The sequence below is a fragment of the Pogona vitticeps genome, chromosome 2, assembly GCF_051106095.1.
Source record: "Pogona vitticeps strain Pit_001003342236 chromosome 2, PviZW2.1, whole genome shotgun sequence".
Classification (NCBI taxonomy): Eukaryota; Metazoa; Chordata; class Lepidosauria; order Squamata; family Agamidae; genus Pogona; species Pogona vitticeps.
The window spans coordinates 81,409,946-81,429,913 of NC_135784.1; the positions used below are offsets into that span (position 1 = coordinate 81,409,946).

At 41.7% G+C, this 19,968-nt stretch overlaps 1 protein-coding gene and 1 long non-coding RNA gene across 3 annotated transcripts in view; one reads left to right on the top strand and one right to left on the bottom strand.

Annotated features, from left to right (window-relative positions):
* Window positions 1-17,735, top strand: part of CACNA2D2 (calcium voltage-gated channel auxiliary subunit alpha2delta 2) — a 751,645-nt gene extending 733,910 nt beyond the window's left edge. For both annotated transcript variants that reach the window (XM_072989818.2, XM_072989819.2), the window contains 12 exons: window positions 2,270-2,373; window positions 3,079-3,177; window positions 3,709-3,803; window positions 4,614-4,661; window positions 5,886-5,957; window positions 7,316-7,468; window positions 8,230-8,282; window positions 9,204-9,259; window positions 12,984-13,107; window positions 14,084-14,193; window positions 15,844-15,932; window positions 16,710-17,735. In XM_072989818.2, the coding sequence (XP_072845919.1) occupies window positions 2,270-2,373; window positions 3,079-3,177; window positions 3,709-3,803; window positions 4,614-4,661; window positions 5,886-5,957; window positions 7,316-7,468; window positions 8,230-8,282; window positions 9,204-9,259; window positions 12,984-13,107; window positions 14,084-14,193; window positions 15,844-15,932; window positions 16,710-16,838 (1,132 nt within the window). In that variant the 3' untranslated portion in view covers window positions 16,839-17,735. The remainder of the gene's footprint in view (window positions 1-2,269; window positions 2,374-3,078; window positions 3,178-3,708; window positions 3,804-4,613; window positions 4,662-5,885; window positions 5,958-7,315; window positions 7,469-8,229; window positions 8,283-9,203; window positions 9,260-12,983; window positions 13,108-14,083; window positions 14,194-15,843; window positions 15,933-16,709) is intronic.
* LOC144586753 (uncharacterized) lies at window positions 1,946-11,806 on the bottom strand. Its single transcript, XR_013541770.1, has 3 exons — window positions 11,650-11,806; window positions 2,547-2,664; window positions 1,946-2,449 (listed from the first exon to the last, which is right to left on the bottom strand). It is a non-coding gene; the product is annotated as an uncharacterized LOC144586753 (long non-coding RNA).
* Window positions 17,736-19,968: the final 2,233 nt, after the last annotated feature.

Consider the following 19,968-nt stretch of genomic DNA (forward strand, 5'->3'; position numbering starts at 1 on the left):
TCATTTTGTCACTATCGTTTACTAAGTGACCCGAGGGTGCATAATGCAATGGCTTTTTGTTGCAGGCCTGTAGAATCTGAGCCCTGTACTGTCTAATTTAGGGAGTCTATTCCTCCTGCACATTGAAGTGTGTTTTGCCATCAAGCAATAGAGTTGTGGGTAGTACATCATATCAAAATCTGCACAAGTAACTCATAATTTCTGGCCAGTACTCGGCCCAGAGTGTGCTTGCTTTCAGATTTACAACCCCAGAACAATCAACCTAGTTTTAAATGTAGAATTAACCTTCAAAATATATTTATATAGTCTAAGGGTTCATGTACATGGAGCAGGCAAGTGTGGCCTAAATAGTATTGCTTGGGGTCAGTTAGAGGTGTGATATCCCATTTGGTATGATCCTTACATCTAAATGGCATACTGGAGTTCAAGCAACCAATGCTATTGGTCTGGCTCCTTCTGGTTTGAATTTCTGATTTTGTGAAGTGGGTTAATAAGTGAGCTACTTCAGCATACTGGCAAATTGAACACTTCCTCTGCTCCTCAGTGGAGGGACAGGGGAAATGAAAAAAATTTTAGACTGTAGTAGACATTGGTCATGTATTGCATCACTTATGCAAAAATATTTTTCTTTGCCATGTCTGACTGAAGTTGAATCTGTGGATTCCATGATTATGCTCCAGCGATAATGTTATGTGATCACTGGAAAAAGGAGCAAATCAACCTGTTTCTGCAGCAGACCAAGCAGTAGGCTAAATGCCCCTTTAATTAATCCTTAAGTCTTTTGTATTTTCCAGTGTTTCATATATATTTTGTAAGCTAACAACATTGGTCTAAATGGAAGGGGCTTAGCGATGTAAGTCCTGGGCTTATGTCATGTGTGTGTGTTGGGGGGGGTTGATCCTTGGGAATCCCTAAGCGGAGATCCTTGCCTCTCTTTCCCATCTCTGCCCACACCTGGAAAAACCTTGTTTGTCTACCACCAGTGAAATCATCACCAGGAGTAGATTAATACCTGCAGAGCTTTTTCTGCCCTCACCTAACTCCTCTCAAACATCCCTTCCAAGTAGCTTTACAAAGAAGCCGACAGAACAAATTAATTGCTTCCAGTAGAATGGATAAGCATGATTACTTTAGGTATATTTTACATTCCATAGGTAATTTGCTTATCAGTTCCCATTCCCCGATATCACATTGTATATTTAATAGACCACGGTTGGTGGGATATTATTATTGGACAGACTCATTTAATGCAGCCGGGCTTTCCAGGATTAAGAGAAAAGTGTGATGGCTTTGACACTCAAAGAAACAGTTTGCCAACATGTGCTACTTTTAATGGTTAGCTGACATGACTTTACAGGTTTCTGAAAGTTGATAATTATCTTTAAAGTTTGGCAAGGGGACAGTCGGAAGCCTTACACAGCCCACCAGGAGCTTGATAAATGATCAGCATTACTGTATGTGAAGGGCTGCTAAAATAATACCTATTCGTCAAATGTTTCTCTCTATGCAAGATGGAAATTCTTCGATGACTACAGTAAATCATGGCTGGCCCAATACAGCTTGCTGTCTGAGGCAAAGGACGTGGTATCCCCTTCCATTCCATGTACAGACGTTAGACTGGCAGTTGAAGTTTTATTCAGCAACACAATAGCATCCTCCATTGTGATGAGATCAGCAGTGTGTGGAATGAGTTGGGTTGTGTGGAACAGGCTGTGTGGTGTACATTGAGATCTGTCCTCTAATGGAGGGTAGTGGACAGAGACCGTAGGAAAGACTGCCAATGCCAACTTCAACCAGAAGCAGTTGCTTCACTCTGTCTAATGGTAGGGCCCATCCTCAAAATTAACAGCTGGTGAGTTACAGTGCTTTCACCTTGGTGACTTTGCACAGTCTGCAAATAAATAAATAAATAAATAAATAAATAAATAAATAAATAAGCAAGCAAGCAAGCAAGCAAGCAAGCAAGCAAGCAACCCACTTTAATTTTTAAATGGCAAGATTCTACCCCTCATTAAATGATCGTAAGATATGGCTCTAATGCCTTCCTTCACATTCAGACATTTTGTTTGTTTACTATGGTTTTGTACCAAACTTATTTATGACGTGCTTAAGGATTTTTGCAATCTCCACAACTGATGGCGAGATTACCACTGCAATTGTTGGTTGTATGCAAGCCTTGACACTGTTCAGTTGGTTTTGGGATTGACATCTATGGAAAATGAAATGCTTGCAAAACACCTGTGACACTATGTGGTTGATTTCATTTAAGAGCTGCAGAAGATTGGGAAGAAGACCTGGAGCCCTTCAATGCCAGCTTCTATCGGCGAAGCCTGGATAACAAAGGCTACATGTTCAAGCCACCTTGCCGGGAGCGTAAGTAGAAGGAGTCCATCTTCACCTTGGTTGTTCTTTCTTGGTGTAGAGCTCATAGCCAAAATCTCGTTCTCTGCTGAAAGACAATATATTCTGATTATATATTCTGATTAAAGGCTTCTTACAAAGATAATCATAACAATATTTAATTTTTGTGTAACACTTTCTCATACCTCAGCCATCACATGGTTTGTAAGGAACTCTAACACATGGTAAGCAATCAATACATCATCTCTGCAGGTCAATAATTTAGGCTTTCCCAGTGACGTTTCCTGCATTAGAAATCTCCAGCTAGTAGAAAAGAAAAGGGCTCATGTAAGAGATTCCTTGCTTGCTGTATATGATGTAGTTGCTATTTGTATCATATACAGTAGGCATAGCTTAAGCAGGCAAATATTTTGACTTCATAGCTTATTAAAAAGTAGTCACAAAATAAAATGCCACTGTCCGTTATGTTGTCAAGGTGAATTGGGGTGTGGGTGGCAGTGGCCTGCAGATTGCCTTTCATGGAGCTACAGAGAGTGATAGCGCATTTTCATAGAGCCGCCCAGAGACCTCTGGGTAGAGTGGGCGGCATATAAATTAAATAAATAAAAATAAATAAATAAATAGAGCCCAGAGAGGGTTTTTTTTTCCATGCTGTGCGGCCAAGCGCCATCTACCTGACAAACAAACAGGGCGTCAGATCTTCTTTTCTCCCTACAGCTAGCTACCGAGGCCTGGAGCTAGAAAACAGCACAGTCGGGATCCTTGTTAGCACACCTGTTGAGCTCAACTTCGGTGACAAGCACCTGAAACCAGCAGGTAAGGATATTTAGGTAATGGTGCAGGTCTTTGTCACAGAGTATCTCTCATCTAACTTTGGGTCTCCTTGTCTGCTTTAGCCATTGTAAGGCCCTGAAACCATTCATAAGCTGAAATCCTGTTTACACAGCTACGCTATGTAAGGCTTTTGATGGCAATTTTTTAAAGAAATAAAAACATTCTGACCCTCCAGCTCCCATTAAATCCCTTTTGTCATTGAAAAGCTGTTGGGGCTGCAGGATAGGGGGAAGTATTTAATTTTTTAAAATTGTTGCTAGGGGTAAAGTTGTCCTCAAGCCCAAACATTTCTCTCCCTGCATATCATATCATCCCATTCCATCCAGGAGGATCTACTGATTCTCGAGAGAAGTTTTTCACAGGAAGTCAAATGACTGAAAAAAAAGGAAAGGAAAGAGAGGGACAGTTTCCTTCTGGAAGCTTCCACGTGCTTACAATATTCATAATCCAAGTTTGTATCTTTAGAGGAAAAGTGAAGTATGTTTATTTAACCCAAAGTCTTTTTCTCCCCAGTGGTTGGAGTGAAACTTGACTTGGAGGCCTGGGCAGAGAAATTTAAAGTCCTTGCAAGTAACCGGACAGAAAGAGATCAGCTGGGAACACGAAGAGTAGGTGGCACAGAATAACCTTCTGGAAGAGCAGTTGGGAGCTTGTGTCTTGCAGATGATCTGGTTGAAGTGGAAGAGCAATCGGAGTTCCCACATATTGTTGTAGCATTTCATCAGGGCAGTCCTTATTGATTTGCAAGGTTTTCTCTGTTGATATCATGAGTCACTAAAAGTTATCTATATCTCATTGTTGCTTAAAGAGATATTTTATCCTGCTTCGTAACAACACTTCTTTATTCTTCCAGGTCATTTTGTGGATTCCAACTTTGCCACACCTCTTGCAATAATAAGATAGCATTAAGATGTTAAAGTTGAAGGCACTATTTCTGCATGGGGTATTTCACAGAATTATAAAGACTTTGTAACTCATAGTAAACTGCCTACACATCTCTGAATGCTGCAATACTCAAAAAACAATCTCATTTGAGTTGTGCCTAGAAACAGAATGGAAACCAGTAAAAGTACTTCCACACCAGCATGTTCTATTATTTAGTCCCAATTAACAATCTAGCAGTGGCTACCATGTTTTGAACCAGATGAAGTTTCTGAATAGTCTTCAAAGGCTTCCCATGTGCAACTCATGGCAGCAATTTAACTTGGATATTGTCAAGGTGTAGCTAACTGTATTAAGCCTATTTGTATGTTCCTTACTTCTACACAATTCTTTTCTGCCCAAATTCCCTTCTGTCTGTAGAATTGGATGCTCTGTTACTCTGAAGATTATAGCTGTGATCCGGATTTAAATAAACCAATTCTGAGAAATCTGTAGAACTTTCCCAATTTAATTGCCTATCTTTTTTTTATTTTCAGTGTGACCCTTCCACTAGCTGCGAGATGGACTGTGAGGCTAATTACAAGGTAAAGACACACCTAGATAAATACCTCTTGAATTAGAAAACTATCATAAAAACAATTTAAGTTTAGAATTTAGAAACAGATCACTGGAATTGTCTGATAAGGGTGAAAAAGCAGAACATACCATTGTTATTTTTAAAAAATGTGATTGTTGGATGACATGGGGAAGAACTGTTTCCAAGCTATATGCAGATACTGCCATATTTGGATCATACACACATATACCCACAACCAAACATACACAGATTTTGAAGTCTCCATTTTCAGTGCCACTGTTCCTTTGCTCACCAATTACCATTTCCTGAACCTTTCACTCAAGCAACCTCCATAAATAGATTAATAGAGCAGAGAAACATAACTGGTGGAGAGCAACAACATCATCCCTCACCATTGGCTATGCTGCTTATAGCTGATGGAAGTTGCAGTCCAGCAGCATCTGGAGGTCCACATGCTTCCTACCCTTGAAATCTGAGTGTCTAGCACATAATTTCTTCTGAGCTCCAACTGGCTTGAAGACTGAAAGGCATTCCCTTGCACAGAGCTGTCTTTCATTAGTCTAGCACACTATGATCTTACACTGCGATGGCCATAAGATTGCACAAATGTAAGAGTGGGTGATACCTTTTATTGGACCACTAAAAAAATCAAACAAATTGCAAACTGTCATTCCACTTCATCAGGCTAAGCACAATCCATTCATTGATAATGCAGAAAAACTGTAGAAAAGAGCCCCAAAATTGATGGTACATGTCTCTGAGATATGATGTTGTTCCTCTTGAGGCTTCAGTCTCAAGCATCCTGCGATGAATTGGAGCTTTCTGAGGTTTCAAGCAGAATTTTTTTTTCTAGTTTCCCTGCAACTAGAAAACCTAAGGTGGAAATGCAGAGATTGCACCTAAGATTTTATGGTTACAAATATATTTTTTTTCTGTGACTTCAGCCCATTGCTGTTGCCGGGATATTGCTCAGTAGAGAGATAATCTGACTAATACCTTGCAACATACCAGGTATGAGGAATATGTGGCTATCCAGATGTTGATGAACTGCGGCTGCCATTAGACTTAGGAAGTACAGTATAGCCAGCTGTAAGGGATGATGGAGAGATCTAGTCTGACAGTAACTAGAAGGTCAGAAATGACCCTTTCTTGTTATAAATTAACACTGGTCCATGGACTATGATTTAGATTTCACAGACAAGCAAACTTTAAGTTGTATTAATTCTTTCAGGACCTCCTTTGTGTGCTCATTGATGATGGGGGTTTTTTGGTGCTCTCCAACCAAGAAGATTACTGGTTCCAGGTAAGCTTCTCTTGTTGTATTGGAATCTAACGGTTTGAATTATTTCCCTGAAACAGAATTTCCTATAAATTTCACAGTTATATGTAAGTAGATATTTTTCATAGTGACATATACCTGATATCAACTATTTTTAAATCATGGATATGAAAAAAATACTTCTTACATGAAAAACCTAATCCATAAAATAAAGGACCTATTGCTAGAGTATTCATTCATACTATATCTTGCTCTATTCTTTTCATGTCTTGTAATCCACTCAGATAATTTTTCTTAATGGGTGAATTTGAATAAAATGGTGAAACTAGAGTAGGCCCATTGACTCAATGGAACTTGCAGATGAGTTGACTCACCATATCCCATTGATTCAATGAGCCTACTCTAGTTGTGACTTCTTACTCGTTTTCAGCTAGTAAATAATTGAACTTATTCATTGCTGCTTAATTCACTTTGAGACAATTTTATTTGTTATTTGTAAAAATGGAGGACTATCACTTATATGTAAGGTAGTATGGGCCCAAATCCTATTGTGTTTGCCTATGCATGTAAGGGGAATATTTTTCAGTTTCCTGCATTGTCTTTCTTTTATTTCTTTCTATTTTTTTATTTAAAAACCATGCGGGGGAAAACACAACAATAGTATAGATCTTTCACCCTGAATGTATACTCTGATTTCTTGAACTTGTTATCCTTTATGTTGTAAGCCGCCTAGAGTGATCGAAATGACTAGATAGGCGGGGTATAAATACAATAAATAAATAAATAAATAAAAATATAGTGCCTTCACACCATTGCAGTCTGTATCAGATTAGAACACCAGACCAAAGATTGACCTGGAGGTCAGTAGGAAATAAGTCTTGTCATTCTTAATTACATAATAAATAAAAGGAAACAATGCGCAGGAAAAAATCATCTTGGCAGTGTGGTTGTCTGAGTAATTTGAACTGGTATGTTAATTTTCCGATTACAGCAATATGCCATATTCTATTTCTCCATGCACATAAAATTAAATTACAAGTTCCCTTCCAGTTTGCATCAATTTCCAAACACACCACCATACAGAAAAAGACAGTCAATTGTTTATGAATTAGCTGTTTGTTATTGGCTGAAAATAAGAAGAACTAGATCTGGACTCCTTATAATTTTTTGCCCTTGATCATGCACCTGGTTGCCTTTCATGGAACCAGGTGCATGGTCAATTTTGCAATCAAGGGGAGACTGACTGTGATTTGCAACCTGGGAAACAGATCAGGTCAGTTGTGTGAGTGCCCTTACATAATCATTTAGGACAACAGGATTGTAACCATGGTTGCAAAATTGTAGCAATCCTGACACAGTTTCTTTGTGCTTTTTAAAATCAGGTTGGCAAGTTCTTCAGTGAGGTAGATGCTCACCTGATGTCTGCTCTCTACAACAATTCATTCTACACACGGAAAGAATCATATGACTTTCAATCTGTGTGTGCTCCAGAAGCTCCAAGCAACACAGGGGGTGCACCACGTGGGGTGTATGTGGTGAGTTGCCTTGTAGAAACTTGGGGTACTGGGTGTACAAGTGCAAATTTGCCCCATGTCCACAGATGGCACTGCACGGCCCCAGTTGCAATTGTAGTTTGGAGAACATCAAGAAGCATTCACTGGTCTCTACACTGAGTTGGGTTGGGTAGGTTGGGTTTGAAAACAAAAACAAAAGGATGTTTAGCAGTATAAATAGCCTAGCTATTTAATAACAGGATTTCCCCATGTTTTTCTTGCCGTGCATTTTTTTTGTACAAAGAGTCGAGTTTTAAAATTGGCGTTAATTACTGTTTGTTCCTATAAAATCTTTACATTTCTGCTCTCAGTTTCATTGTGGGCACCCAGGCCACCTGGAAGTGACACAAAGGATGGTTTGTGCTTTGTAACTTGTTACTTAAGAAATATTGCAAACATCGGACCTTCGCCTAGTAAAGTAACATCAGTGTCAGGTCAAAATTTGTTATAGGAAATGTGGTGTCTTATCACAATATTTGTACCTCTTCATTTTGTCATTATTAACTTTGGATGTTCTTGCAATGCTTATAAGGATGGGACCTGGATTTACCTGTGGTCCCATGTTGAGGGTGATGCGGCAGCCAAGGCCCAGCGGCTTGATGCCCCCTTGTCATTTCCATCATGAATCAGTGGATCCCCACGCACAATTATTTGAAAGTCTTTTGTGCTCACAGGTGACTGTGTCACATTTAAGTATCAACAGTTCTCTTCATAATCATATTTCCTTATCCCTTCATATCCAGCCTACGATGGCAGACTTCCTGAATCTGGCCTGGTGGACCTCTGCAGCGGCATGGTAAGCCCTCCTTTTGCTAATTACTGAAGAAATCTGTCACAAAACAGAAACATCATAAATTGTACCACTCTATGAAGAGTGGATAACTCTGTGAGTTAGGTATCTGGCTTCAGAGTCAGAGGTTGGGTGTTCATTTCCCTCCTGTGCAGTCTAGAAGAGCCAGCCTGTATGGCCTTGGGCTAGCTGCACAGTATCAGGATGGCCCCAGAAGGACGGAATGGTAAACCAGAGTACTCCCTACCTAGAAAATCCTGAACAGGGTTGCCATAAGTCATAATTATCTTGAAAGCTTCTATTATTATTATTATTATTATTATTATTATTATTATTATTATTATTATTATTATTATTATTATTATTATTATTATTATTATTATTATTATTATTATTATTATTATTATTATTATTATTATTATTATTATTTATTTGTTTGTTTGTTTGTTTGTTTGTTTGTTTGTTTGTTTGTTTGTTTGTTTGTTTGTTTGTTTGTTTGTTTGTTTATTTATTTATTTATTTATTTATTTATTTATTTATTTATTTATTTATTTATTTATTTATTTATTTATTTATTTATTTATTTATTTAAAATACCAGGAACCATCAATCAAAATTATAAAAAGAATGACTGGTATCATATAACAGATAAATATTGACAGTATATATGCTGTTTGCAATATTGCCTTTTTTGTTGTTGTTGTTAAAATCATAATAATCATATAGCCCATAGATGGTCAAGTTGTTTGCAAAGTCAGTATTTCAAAAAGTTTAGTAGAGAATCGGGTGTTCCTTTCCACTTTCTAGCCTCTGGACTTGAAGATGTAAAATATGCATATCTCTTTAGTTCCTTAAGATAAGAATTTTTTTTTGTTTGATTATTTTCTTCTACAACCAGCTCACAGCTCTTCCATTTCCTCCCACAAGGTCTCTGTTTCAGCAATTTTTGTATGGACTGACCTACAGCAGCTGGTTTCAAACAGGTAACCTGCTTCATCGCATTAAGTTCCAAAGAGATGAGATGGAAGGCAGGAGTTAACTATATTAGTTGGGTTTTATTTTGAAAAAGATAATGATGCTGAACTAGGTAGGATTACTACGGTAGCTGTTCCTCTTTTACCAATGAATTGGATTCATTGCTGAAGTTTTTCAGAAACAGTGCAGAATATATAATTTTTTTTTGGACTTATATACCGCCCCATAGCGCTACAAGCACTCTCTGGGCGGTTTACAATTTTAATTATACAGGCTACACATTGCCCCCCCCCCAGCAAGCTGGGTACTCATTTTACCGACCTCGGAAGGATAGAAGGCTGAGTCAACCTTGAGCCGGCTACCTGGGATTTGAACCCCAGGTCGTGAGCACAGTTTTGGCTGCAGTACAGCGTTTTAACCACATTGTGTTATCTTCTGGCCTTTAAGAATTGCAATTTTTTCTTAGCATAAAGAGGAAGAAACTGATTTGGGCACAGCTACTGAAGTTTTTCTGGTAGTGGTGCCAAATTTAAATAGATTTGACAACCAAATTCCCTACCGCAAAGATGTCAGAAACCGCATCCATTCATAAATAAAACCCCAATTTAAATAAAATATATGCTAAGACAGGGGTCGTCAACCCCCGGTCCGCGGCCCATTGCCGGTCCGTGGCTTGAGGCCGACCGGGCCGTGAAGACAGACCTCCCACCCCCCCACGCACTCCCCGCCCCTCAGCTGCTTTGCGCACCCCTGTGTCAGCGCCAGCGTGAGCCTAACTCACCCTTCAAGTAAGCCCTTGAGTTCCCAAGGCAGCTGTGGGGAGGGGAGTGCGTGCGGGGGGGAGGTGGGAGGTCTGCCTTTGCAGCCCGGTGGCAGCGGCAACGAGGCTGGGGGAGAGCCGGGAGGCAGGGCAAGAGCCGGCTGCTCTCCTCCCGGCAGCGGCAGTGGGTGGGTGGGGGGTGGAGAACTGCTGGGAGGGAGAGGAAGGCCCGGGCGCTCTCCTCCCGGCAGTCACGGCGGCGACGGAGGTGGAGGGGTGGAGAACGGCCGGGAGGGAGAGGAAGGCCCGGGCGCTCTCCTCCCGGCAGTAGCCGTGGCGACGGAGGTGGAGGGGTGGAGAACGGCCGGGAGGGAGAGGAAGGCCCGGGCGCTCTCCTCCCGGCAGTCACGGCGGCGACGGAGGTGGAGGGGTGGAGAACGGCCGGGAGGGAGAGGAAGGCCCGGGCGCTCTCCTCCCAGCAGTAGCCGTGGCGACGGGGGTGGAGGGGTGGAGAAAGGCTGGGAGGGAGAGCAAGGCCCGGGTGTTTTCGCTGCTCTCCTCCCGGCAGTAGCTGCGGCAACGGGGCTGGGGGGGTGGCTGGAGACCTGCCGGGAGGGAGAGCAAGCCCCGGATGTTTTCGCTGCTCCCAGGCTTCCGCCGCCGCCACGGGGGGGCAGGTGCTCCTGCGCATGCGCGAAGCGGTGAGGGAACGCGCGCGCGCGCACCGCCATGCGGGTGCGTCGGAGAGGGCAAGCGGGCCGCACCACCTCTGTCAGAGACTCCGCCGGGCCGGACAAGTCTAAAGGTTGGGGAACTCTGTGCTAAGATACAAGATAGCAATAGACCAAGAAATCAGCCATAAAATTGCATGTCCTTCTGCCCATGATCGATTCCATCTGTATTAAACACAGAACTGTCACTTCCACTTCAGTTGCATTGCAGTCCTAAACACATTTACTTAGGAGTCGACTCCATTGAACATAATGCCATTGTTTAAACTGATGCTAACAGAAATTGTTAGAGACTGCAAATCATCCCTGTATCTAAGTGATCTTTCTGAACATTTATAGCATGAATGCATGTTTAAATTTAAATGTTTAAATTTGCATCTCCTGTGGCATGCAACAGCAGCCAGGAGTGAGTTGCTTCCTTACTTTTGTAAGAAGATCCAGTTCCTAATATGCCTCTTTTGGGAGAAAGAGATAATTTAATTGAATATTAAATTCAGGTACCGTCTGTGGAGTATCTAGTAAGGGTGGTTAAGGTGGTTAGTGGCCCCTAAAGGCTATTATTAGGGTCCAGAGTCTTATGCTGGACATAAGTGTGCCCTTCTGCTTCATTTTATTTCCGTTTTGCTTCTTCATGACAGATTTTGCAAATTTTCCATGTATACATGCTTCCTTCTCTAACAAGTTCTGGCATGGCTGTTTGTGAAGCACATCTGAATTAGCACAGTTAAATCTCTGTACCCAAATACACCATGACAGACCTCATGCCCAAACGGGGGAAATCTAGGGTTGGCAGATAATGAAGGAACTGAATTGAGTTTCTAATGTGAGAAATTAGCCTGTGGAAGCAAAATGTCTATGCTGATCAAAATCAGTTGCTCAGGTCAATCATTAGGAAAAAAAATTGTACCTCACGAATGACCTGTAACATTGAAGAGCAAGGCAGGTAAAATCAAAACCAGCTTGATGGGCAGTGCAGAACATCCATGTCGATCAAGTACTGCAGTGCTTTCAGCTCTTCAGCAAGGTATAAATGTATGCTTAGTTGTGGAAACATGAATGGTCCCCTAAAAAAGAAAGGATACAAGGATACATGAGAGGGCCCAGCACATTGTGTTTCTTACTTTCTTGTACTGGTTACTTGATAGCACCTTGCATAAAAATACACTGGCAAATAGTATGAGATTTGCTACAGAAGCAGAATGGATGAATTCAAACTTTTGGTAATCAAACACATGACACCAGGACCAATGGGAAGCAGCCTTGCCTTTTTTGCTTCGGGTTCAAAATTCTTTCCTTGCCATCGGAGGCTTCCAGTTTTTTTAAAAGCCAGAGTGATTTGAACAGTGTTCTCTCTTGTGATCAGTTGTTTTGTTTTCCAAAAGGATGGGGCGTGTGACTGTGGGTGATACTCTGGTAACATACTAAGCTACGTGTGATGTTTTATACAACAGTGCCATCCACCTCCACAATGTTTCTGCCTTGTTGCCCCAAAGTATTTAAAAAACAAACTACAGTGGAGTCTTGACTTGAGAACTTAATCCGTATTGGAAGGCGGTTCTCAAGTCAAAAAGTTCTCAGGTCAAATCTGCATTTCCCATAGGAATGCATTGAGAACCATTTGATCCGTATCTGCTCTTTTCCGTCCATAGGAACTAATGGGAAGCTGCTATTCCGCCTTTGACCACTAGAGAGGGATATTTTATTTCTTTTTTCTTAGGTCAAGAAAGGTTCAGGGAAGGCAGGGAAAATACAGTCCAGGCAGTCCAGTACCAGGCAGTCCGAAGACTGTCTCCCAATCCACTCTCTAAACGCTGGGAGGAGTGAGGAAGCAGACAGGCACCCTTTCCACTGGCCAACAGTTAACTGAAAGTTCAAATTTTGCACTTTCCCTGCCTCCCACGTGGTTTTTTTTCAGTTCTTAACTCAAATCTAAGTACTTAAGTCAAGTCAATATTTTCCTATGAGAGCGGTTCTTAAGTCAAAATGTTCTTAACTCGAGCCGTTCTTAAGTCAAGGCCCCACTGTACTGAATTTAAGAGCAGACCACCTTATCTGTGCATTATTATATTAATTTAGAGCTAAGTCACCCCTGCACGGACGAAAATAAAAAGATCAAGAATGATACAGTGTATGTTGTTTTTACTTACATACCACCCCATAGTGCTACAGCCTTTTCTTGGCACCCCAATCTAATTTCTGACCTATCTTATCCTCCGTTTCATGTGCTGTGATCCCTAACAGAAGACGTCACAGCGGATAGCATGGAGCCCAAGGAGACCAGCTGCATCATGAAGCAAACTCAGTACTACTTCAGTACAGTTGACTCTATTTACAATGCTATGATTGACTGTGGAAATTGTTCCAGGTGAGTGTAAAGATGTCCCTGCTATAAAGATGTTCTTATTTAAATGTTTTCCTTAACTGAGTGAAAGAATGGCCACTAGCAGAGATGTGGAATCCAACAAAGCAGAATATTACTATATTTAAAGTTTTCCATTAGTCATTACTTTCTCAAAGTAAGTCAATTATGCTGCTTGCAACATTTAATTTTTTTTTGAAAAATGTAAAAATGCAAATATCACCCAAAATGGTCCCCCCGAAGCAGCATTTTAGATATAACAAGCATTTCTCATTACATTAAAGAAGAAGAGATTGCCAATGTTACTACTCATCATTTGCTTTCCCCCCAAAATTATACAGTGGTACCTCGACTTATGAACTTAATCCGTATTGGAGCAGTGTCCATAACTCTAAACGTTCATAAGTCGCAGCACCATTTCCCATAGGAATGCATTGAAAACTGATTAATCCGTTCCAGCCGAAGGAAAAAATACCCCAAAAATAAAACAATAAAACACTGCAAGCCCCATAGGAATGTGCTGGGGCTGCAAAAAAACAAAACAAAACAAAACAAAACCCAGGAGAGAAAGGGAGCCTCAAAGGCTAACCTACATTTAGAAAGTTGAATTGCGCACCTTTTTTCCCTGCCTGTTTCTGTTCGTAAGTGGAAGCTCCGTTCATAAGTCGAAGCAACGTTTTGTGGATGGAGCTGTTCGTAAGTTGAAATGTTCGTAAGTAGGGACATTTGTAAGTCGAAGTACCACTGTATGTCATTGTAACACATGCCTTACAAATTATGTTCTGTTTTAAAGGAGAGTGCCGCATATACAGTATGTGCTACTCATATCCAATCCAATCTGCATGTATTTCATCCTTGAGCATCTGTATTTTGGGCATCTAATCTTTGCTGTGTAAATTGAGTCTCAGCAATCTGGAGCGAAATCCAAAGTGGCAGGATAGCAGCTGTTCACCCTCTCCCTTCCTTTTCCTTTCCTCCCTAGATTGTTTCATGCGCAAAGACTTGCAAGCACCAATCTTCTGTTTGTTGTTGCTGAGAAGCCAATATGCAGCCAGTGTGAATCCACCAAACTTCTCCAAGCAGAGATAAAAGGTATCGTTTGCTGCTCAGTGCTGTTGCAAGATTTCAAAAATAAAAATCATTATGAAATTAGACACACCATGCCCCTTGCCCCACCTGGATGAATATGATGACTGATTTTTCACCCACTTATATTTTTCTGTGTTACTTCTATCCAGGTAAATTTCTTGAGATGACTCAAAAACTCAGATTGTGTTCACATGAATAGAATCCTCCAAGGAAATTGGGTGCCGATATCTGTTGCTTTATGGAGTTGTGGAAGGGCAACCATGTTAAGTGCGCCTTTTACACTTAATTAGAAGGCTTCACTCTGTGTGACCAGTTTTGTAGCTCTTGCAAACTTGATCAGGCAACTGGTTGCTGGTCAGATATGTGTCAGGGGGCCTATTGGAGCAGGGAAACATTTACACCATAGTCTTACATACTTAATGGCCAGGGAGAATACCTACCTATTAATAGCACTCTATAGCATAGATGTGGAAATGGAATTGTTAACCATGCATAGAGATGAGGTCTTCCAGTTTATCTCAAGGAAGGAGGTGCTGTGAAGAATGTTGGACTGGCCTTCATGCATTAAGGAGGCGTTCACTTGCTACAGAGAGCTTGGAAGCTAAGAGAAAACAGAATACACCAAGGACAACTAGGGGAGCAGTGGCTTGCATGACCTCCGTAATGCCTCTCTGCACTGGGATGCTCATTTTATATTACCCATAGTTTAGCCATATAAAAGGTCACTTAACATATACTGACAGTAGAGGATGTTCGGAAGATAACACTTGTTTTTTAATTCCATGAGTGTCTGGTACCAAAATCACAATATTTTATCTGCATTCTCTTATATAATACTAAGAGCAAAGTCAGTTGTCTACATGCTGTCCTTGGGTAGCCAAAGCTGACAAAATTCAGAGACAAAAGATGGGTATCAACAAATGTGAAGGAACCCTAAGATTTCCAGAAGTACAACTGTTTATTCTTTTTTTAATAAAAGCTTGGAAAAAAATTATCCTAAAAGTGTGAGTAACAGTCGAGTTGAGTAAGGTAAAGGTTCCCCTTGACAATTTTTGTCCAGTCATGCTCATCCCTGTTTCCAAGCCATAGAGCCAGCATTTTGTCCGAAGACAATCTTCCGTGGTCACATGGCCAGTGCGACTTAGACATGGAACGCCGTTACCTTCCCACCAAGGTGGTCCCTATTTATCTACTTGCATTTGCATGTTTTTGAACCGCTAGGTTGGCGGGAGCTGGGACAAGCGACGGGAGCTCACTCTGTCGCGTGGATTCGATCTTACGGATGCTTGGTCTTCTGACCCTGCAGCACAGGCTTTTGTGGTTTAGCCCACAGTGCCACCATGTCCCTTAGTTGAGTACTAATCATCTTTAACAACCACAAAATGGCTGATGGTTGAAACAGGAGGAACAGGCAGGAAGACAGCATAGAATATAAGATGAGGTGGCAGCCCAAAATGCTGAACATGACCAGATCTGCTGTAGGTGTAAGTTATTAACCCTCACAGCCCCAGCAGGTGAGCCGTGCCATTTAGAGTGCTAGGAGGCATTTTAACATGATCTATTTGTATTGTGCTTCTCAACCAGTGATTTTTCTGGCATTGTTTTTTCCTCATGATTTTTGTCTTCTGCTCTTTTTTTCCTGGCGATGCAAAGCTCCACCGGGAGATCGTAATCAGTGTGAGCTAGTAGAGAAGCCGCGGTATCGAAAGGGTCCCCACATTTGTTTTGACTACAATGCAACAGTAAGTAGTAAAAAAAAATACTGCCCTATGGATGAAACAAGTGGAGCAATACACTTGAAATGCCTGTATGCTTAGAATGGGCACAGACTATCCAAGGACTTGAGAAACCAGGGACTGAAACAGCAGACTGAACTTGGGAAGTTACTTTTTACCTTTCATTTCCTAGCCAGTGTCCTGGCCAGAGGTTCTGGAGTTCTAGTCAAATCAGTGCTTTTTCCAAGCCCCAATCTGAAGGCTTCTCTCTCAGATCAGTGTATTGCTTTGGTGGGTTCAATTAGCTGAAATGGGGCGTTGTACAGGTGTCCCTTAGTTGAGCTAGCTGCCCACGGTCACATTTAATACATTTAATGTTAGTACGCTTTTCAAGTTCTGAATGGGATGCTAGAGAGTCATTCCGTCCAAGAGGTGGTGCACTCTTTGCCAACTGTTCCCAGGAGACGCTGGTCCCCACGTCAGTTCCTTTAGTCAGTCCCCTAGCTTTTAAATAGGGGGTTCTTTCCATCTGCACCGCTGAAGAAACAGTGAAAATACAGTAAGTTGATTCCAGATTCAGAGACTAAATACTAAGGGGTTACAAGATAGGCCCCAAGGTGGTGCAGTAGGTAGATTCAGCATAATCATGAGAAGATTGTGATTCATGATGCACAGCATTTTCCTTTCAGGAGGAAAACTAAAATGAAATGAGGATAGTGAATGTAAGAGAAAATGCACATGATGGCTGGTCATATGTCGCAGTGCCAGATCCCACAGCAAGGTCTCTCCCTTTTGTTTCCACAGGAAGATACTTCAGATTGTGGCAGAGGAGCCTCCTTTAGACCTTCCTTGCGTGTTTTGTTATCTCTGCAGCTGCTGTTCCTCTATTTGACTGCCAGTCACCATTCACTGCTCTTGACGTCTTGCCTTTGAAACATCCATTTAGTCTTGCCCGTCCATTTTTGTTTTCTGCACCATCTCCATCCCCTCCAGACTTGCCAGAGGGAGGGGCAGATGCCTCGTCCCATCAACTCTGGTTACATCTTGGCACCCCCTCATGAGGACTGTTTCTCTCCTCCCTCGGACGTCCAGAAGCTCTGTCCATTGTTCCTCGTTTCCCCACCATCTTCTCCTCGCACTTCCAGGGTCTCTGCACAGCAGGTTGTGCTAACACAGAGCTCTGAGCAAGACTTGGGGAAGCACCAACCACCATGACCCTCTTCACACAGTCAACATCCTTGAGCTTTGATTCATTGCTGCTCCCCCTTCCACCCACTGAGCTATTGGCCAAATACAAAAGAACAGTGGCCTCATACCTCCCCACACCTACCTTGAATCCGTGGAATTCTGGGAGACCTTTGTCAGTTTTCTTCATTTTATTGTCTTTAAATAGTATTTAAGCAACAGTGCTGACAAATTACTATTGTGTTTGAACAATTTACCTTCATATCCCGATCATGCAAACAGCAGCAGCAACAAAAATTAGACGCAGTAAAAAAAAAAGATATATTCTTGCCAAATTGGTTCTGTAGTTTAGTTAACTTCCAGCCAATTCCGATGGCTTATCAAATTCAAAATAACCCTAGGATGTCACTGCAGCATCTCCATTCCACCCAGTTCACTCTGTGCTTTCCAGGGTCATTGTTGCTTAGTTCCTCATTAGTTAGATGCCATTTCAAATCAATTTTTAAACTACTATTATTATTTTTAGCCTGAAAGTTTTAATCTAGATCTTTCTACATCTAATTCTCAAGCATTTTGCCCAACAAATTATAGTATGAATTGTCAGCAACAAAGAGACACAAAGAAAAACAAAGGACTTAACTTGAACATTATGGTCAGTATTATTTATTTAAACCAATTAATTCCATGCTAAAAGACGTTAAAAGAGGAAGCAGGGAAGAAGTGTGTAGAGCTTTACATGCACACCATTCTGCACATGGTTTCAGGATACGGTGGCTTTGGCAAAACAAATAGCAAGATACTGTAATTCTAGTGAGAGAACACACATGATCCAAACGCAGTAGTTCCTGACTCCAATCTTTTCCTTGCCTTTCCATTCCTTATTGGGCTCAGACCTCTTTGAGTCAATCAGGAAATTAATATACATATTATCTTAGAGCTGCAGAGCTGGAAGGGACCCTATAGATCATCGTGTCCAGCCCTTTGCAAGGAATGCCAGTGGGGAATTGAACTCCCAACCTCTGGATCTGCAGTCAGAAACCTAAACCACTGAACTATCCAGCAGTTCTAGACCATCGATTTTCCACCCCCAAATCAGTTTCTGCAGTATCTTGCCCTCAAAGTAAGCCAATGGTAGAACTGGTCGAGGTAAAGACAAAAATGCCCTCCTCTCTAGTTCATGCTGTCCCATTCCTACTCAAGGAGATTGTCCACCGCTCTGGCAACCGCAATCTGTGTCAAACTAAACTAAGAAGGTGACAGCCAAAGGTTTTCTTCCTGGGCTTTTCGGTAGAAGCTTAATTGCTCCTCACAGTTCACCCTGCACTGAGCCTCTAAAAGGACACGTTTTGCAGAGAGCGAATTCCCATCAACAACCACACACTTTAGCAAGGTTCAGGCGGAAGTGTTCTACACCACAAGGAAAGCGCTCAGAACACCTCTCACTCAGCTCAAACCCACAGAACACTTCAGGTGGCTGTGTAGGCACACATTCCATGGATGAAACTGTTATTCATGACAGCAACCGCACAATCCGTTCCCAATTCTGAAGTGAGTTTAAACTTAGAACTTGTCGACCAGTCTTTTCCAAAGCTGCCTGTTTAGGACAAGTTGCCAGCCTTTGTGCCTCCTGCTTGTGCCCGTTCCGTAATAAACATACTTTACCATTGAACACAAACTGAGAGGTGTAGTGCCCTCGCCAGGCCACTCCAGAATTTCTTTCTCCTCTGACCAATGTTCCCCCCCCCCCCGGTACATGGCCTCTGCACTTGGAAGTGGCCAGCAAAATGAGAAGGATCCTCTCGTGCTTCTGCTTCATGCCAGAGCCACCGCCTGACATTTACTTCGGGGCAATGGGAAGAGCTGTATTATACAGCACAGTATGACACAACTTTCATCAGTGGGAGCAGTTAAATGCTAAAACGGTAACTGTGACGGTCTTTCCCTGCAGCACAGGGCGTTTGGATGGAGCATGATGAAATGGTGTGCCCAATGATGCACTTTATTTTGACCTCACGTGCTCATTTCTTCAACCAAAAGCCTTTACCAGTGAATTCTTCTAAAGCCTGAACACAACCTGCTGTGTTATGTGTCTCATGTGCTTTTATTAGTAACACTGATGTGTGTGTTTCCAAGCAAAGAAAGCAGCCTTGTTTGATTAACTCCTTCTCAATGTGTTTGGAAGGGACCTATCTGTGATCCTGGTTTTGTCCTTTAGTACGACATCAACATTTTGGGGTCTAAATGAAGTGTACCAGACTCCTGTAGTGCCGTTACAAATCATATGATGTGGTCTCTGCCAGGACAGATGAATATCTACAAATGTGGCAAGTACAGAGTGAGAGGCTCATACACTTAAAAAGAATTCAATGCGCACTATCCTCAGCAAAGCTGAGATCAACGTTACCTGAAGGAGGATTGTGAAATTGGGAGTACTTGTTTGATTTCAATCATGAAATTGTCTAAGAAATAAGGTGCAAACACGTGCAACTAAGAACTGAGAATTGTGCCGGGGGGGTGGGATTTGAGAGATCTAGAAGTAGACCTTTGGTACACATTTTGTGCAGTGTGCGTGCTTTCTTTCCAGTAATTTTCATCCTTAAGAAGCAGAAGAAATGAGTTTCTCCATCTTCCAGAATACTGCGGCTTCCCACTTTCTCTACTGATGGCTGTCCTTCCCGCACTGCCAACTGGATAATGTACATTCCAAATCATCTCTCCAAAAAGATCATGCCTTCCAAATTTCTCACTATTATTTTTTCCCAGCTAGCTGATAGAATGAAACACTGTTGATGCTAAGCGTTAAGAATTCTGCTTCAACAGTCTTGTATAAGTTTCTGGAGACATGATCTGGGAAGTTATTAAGAGCTCTACCTGAAGT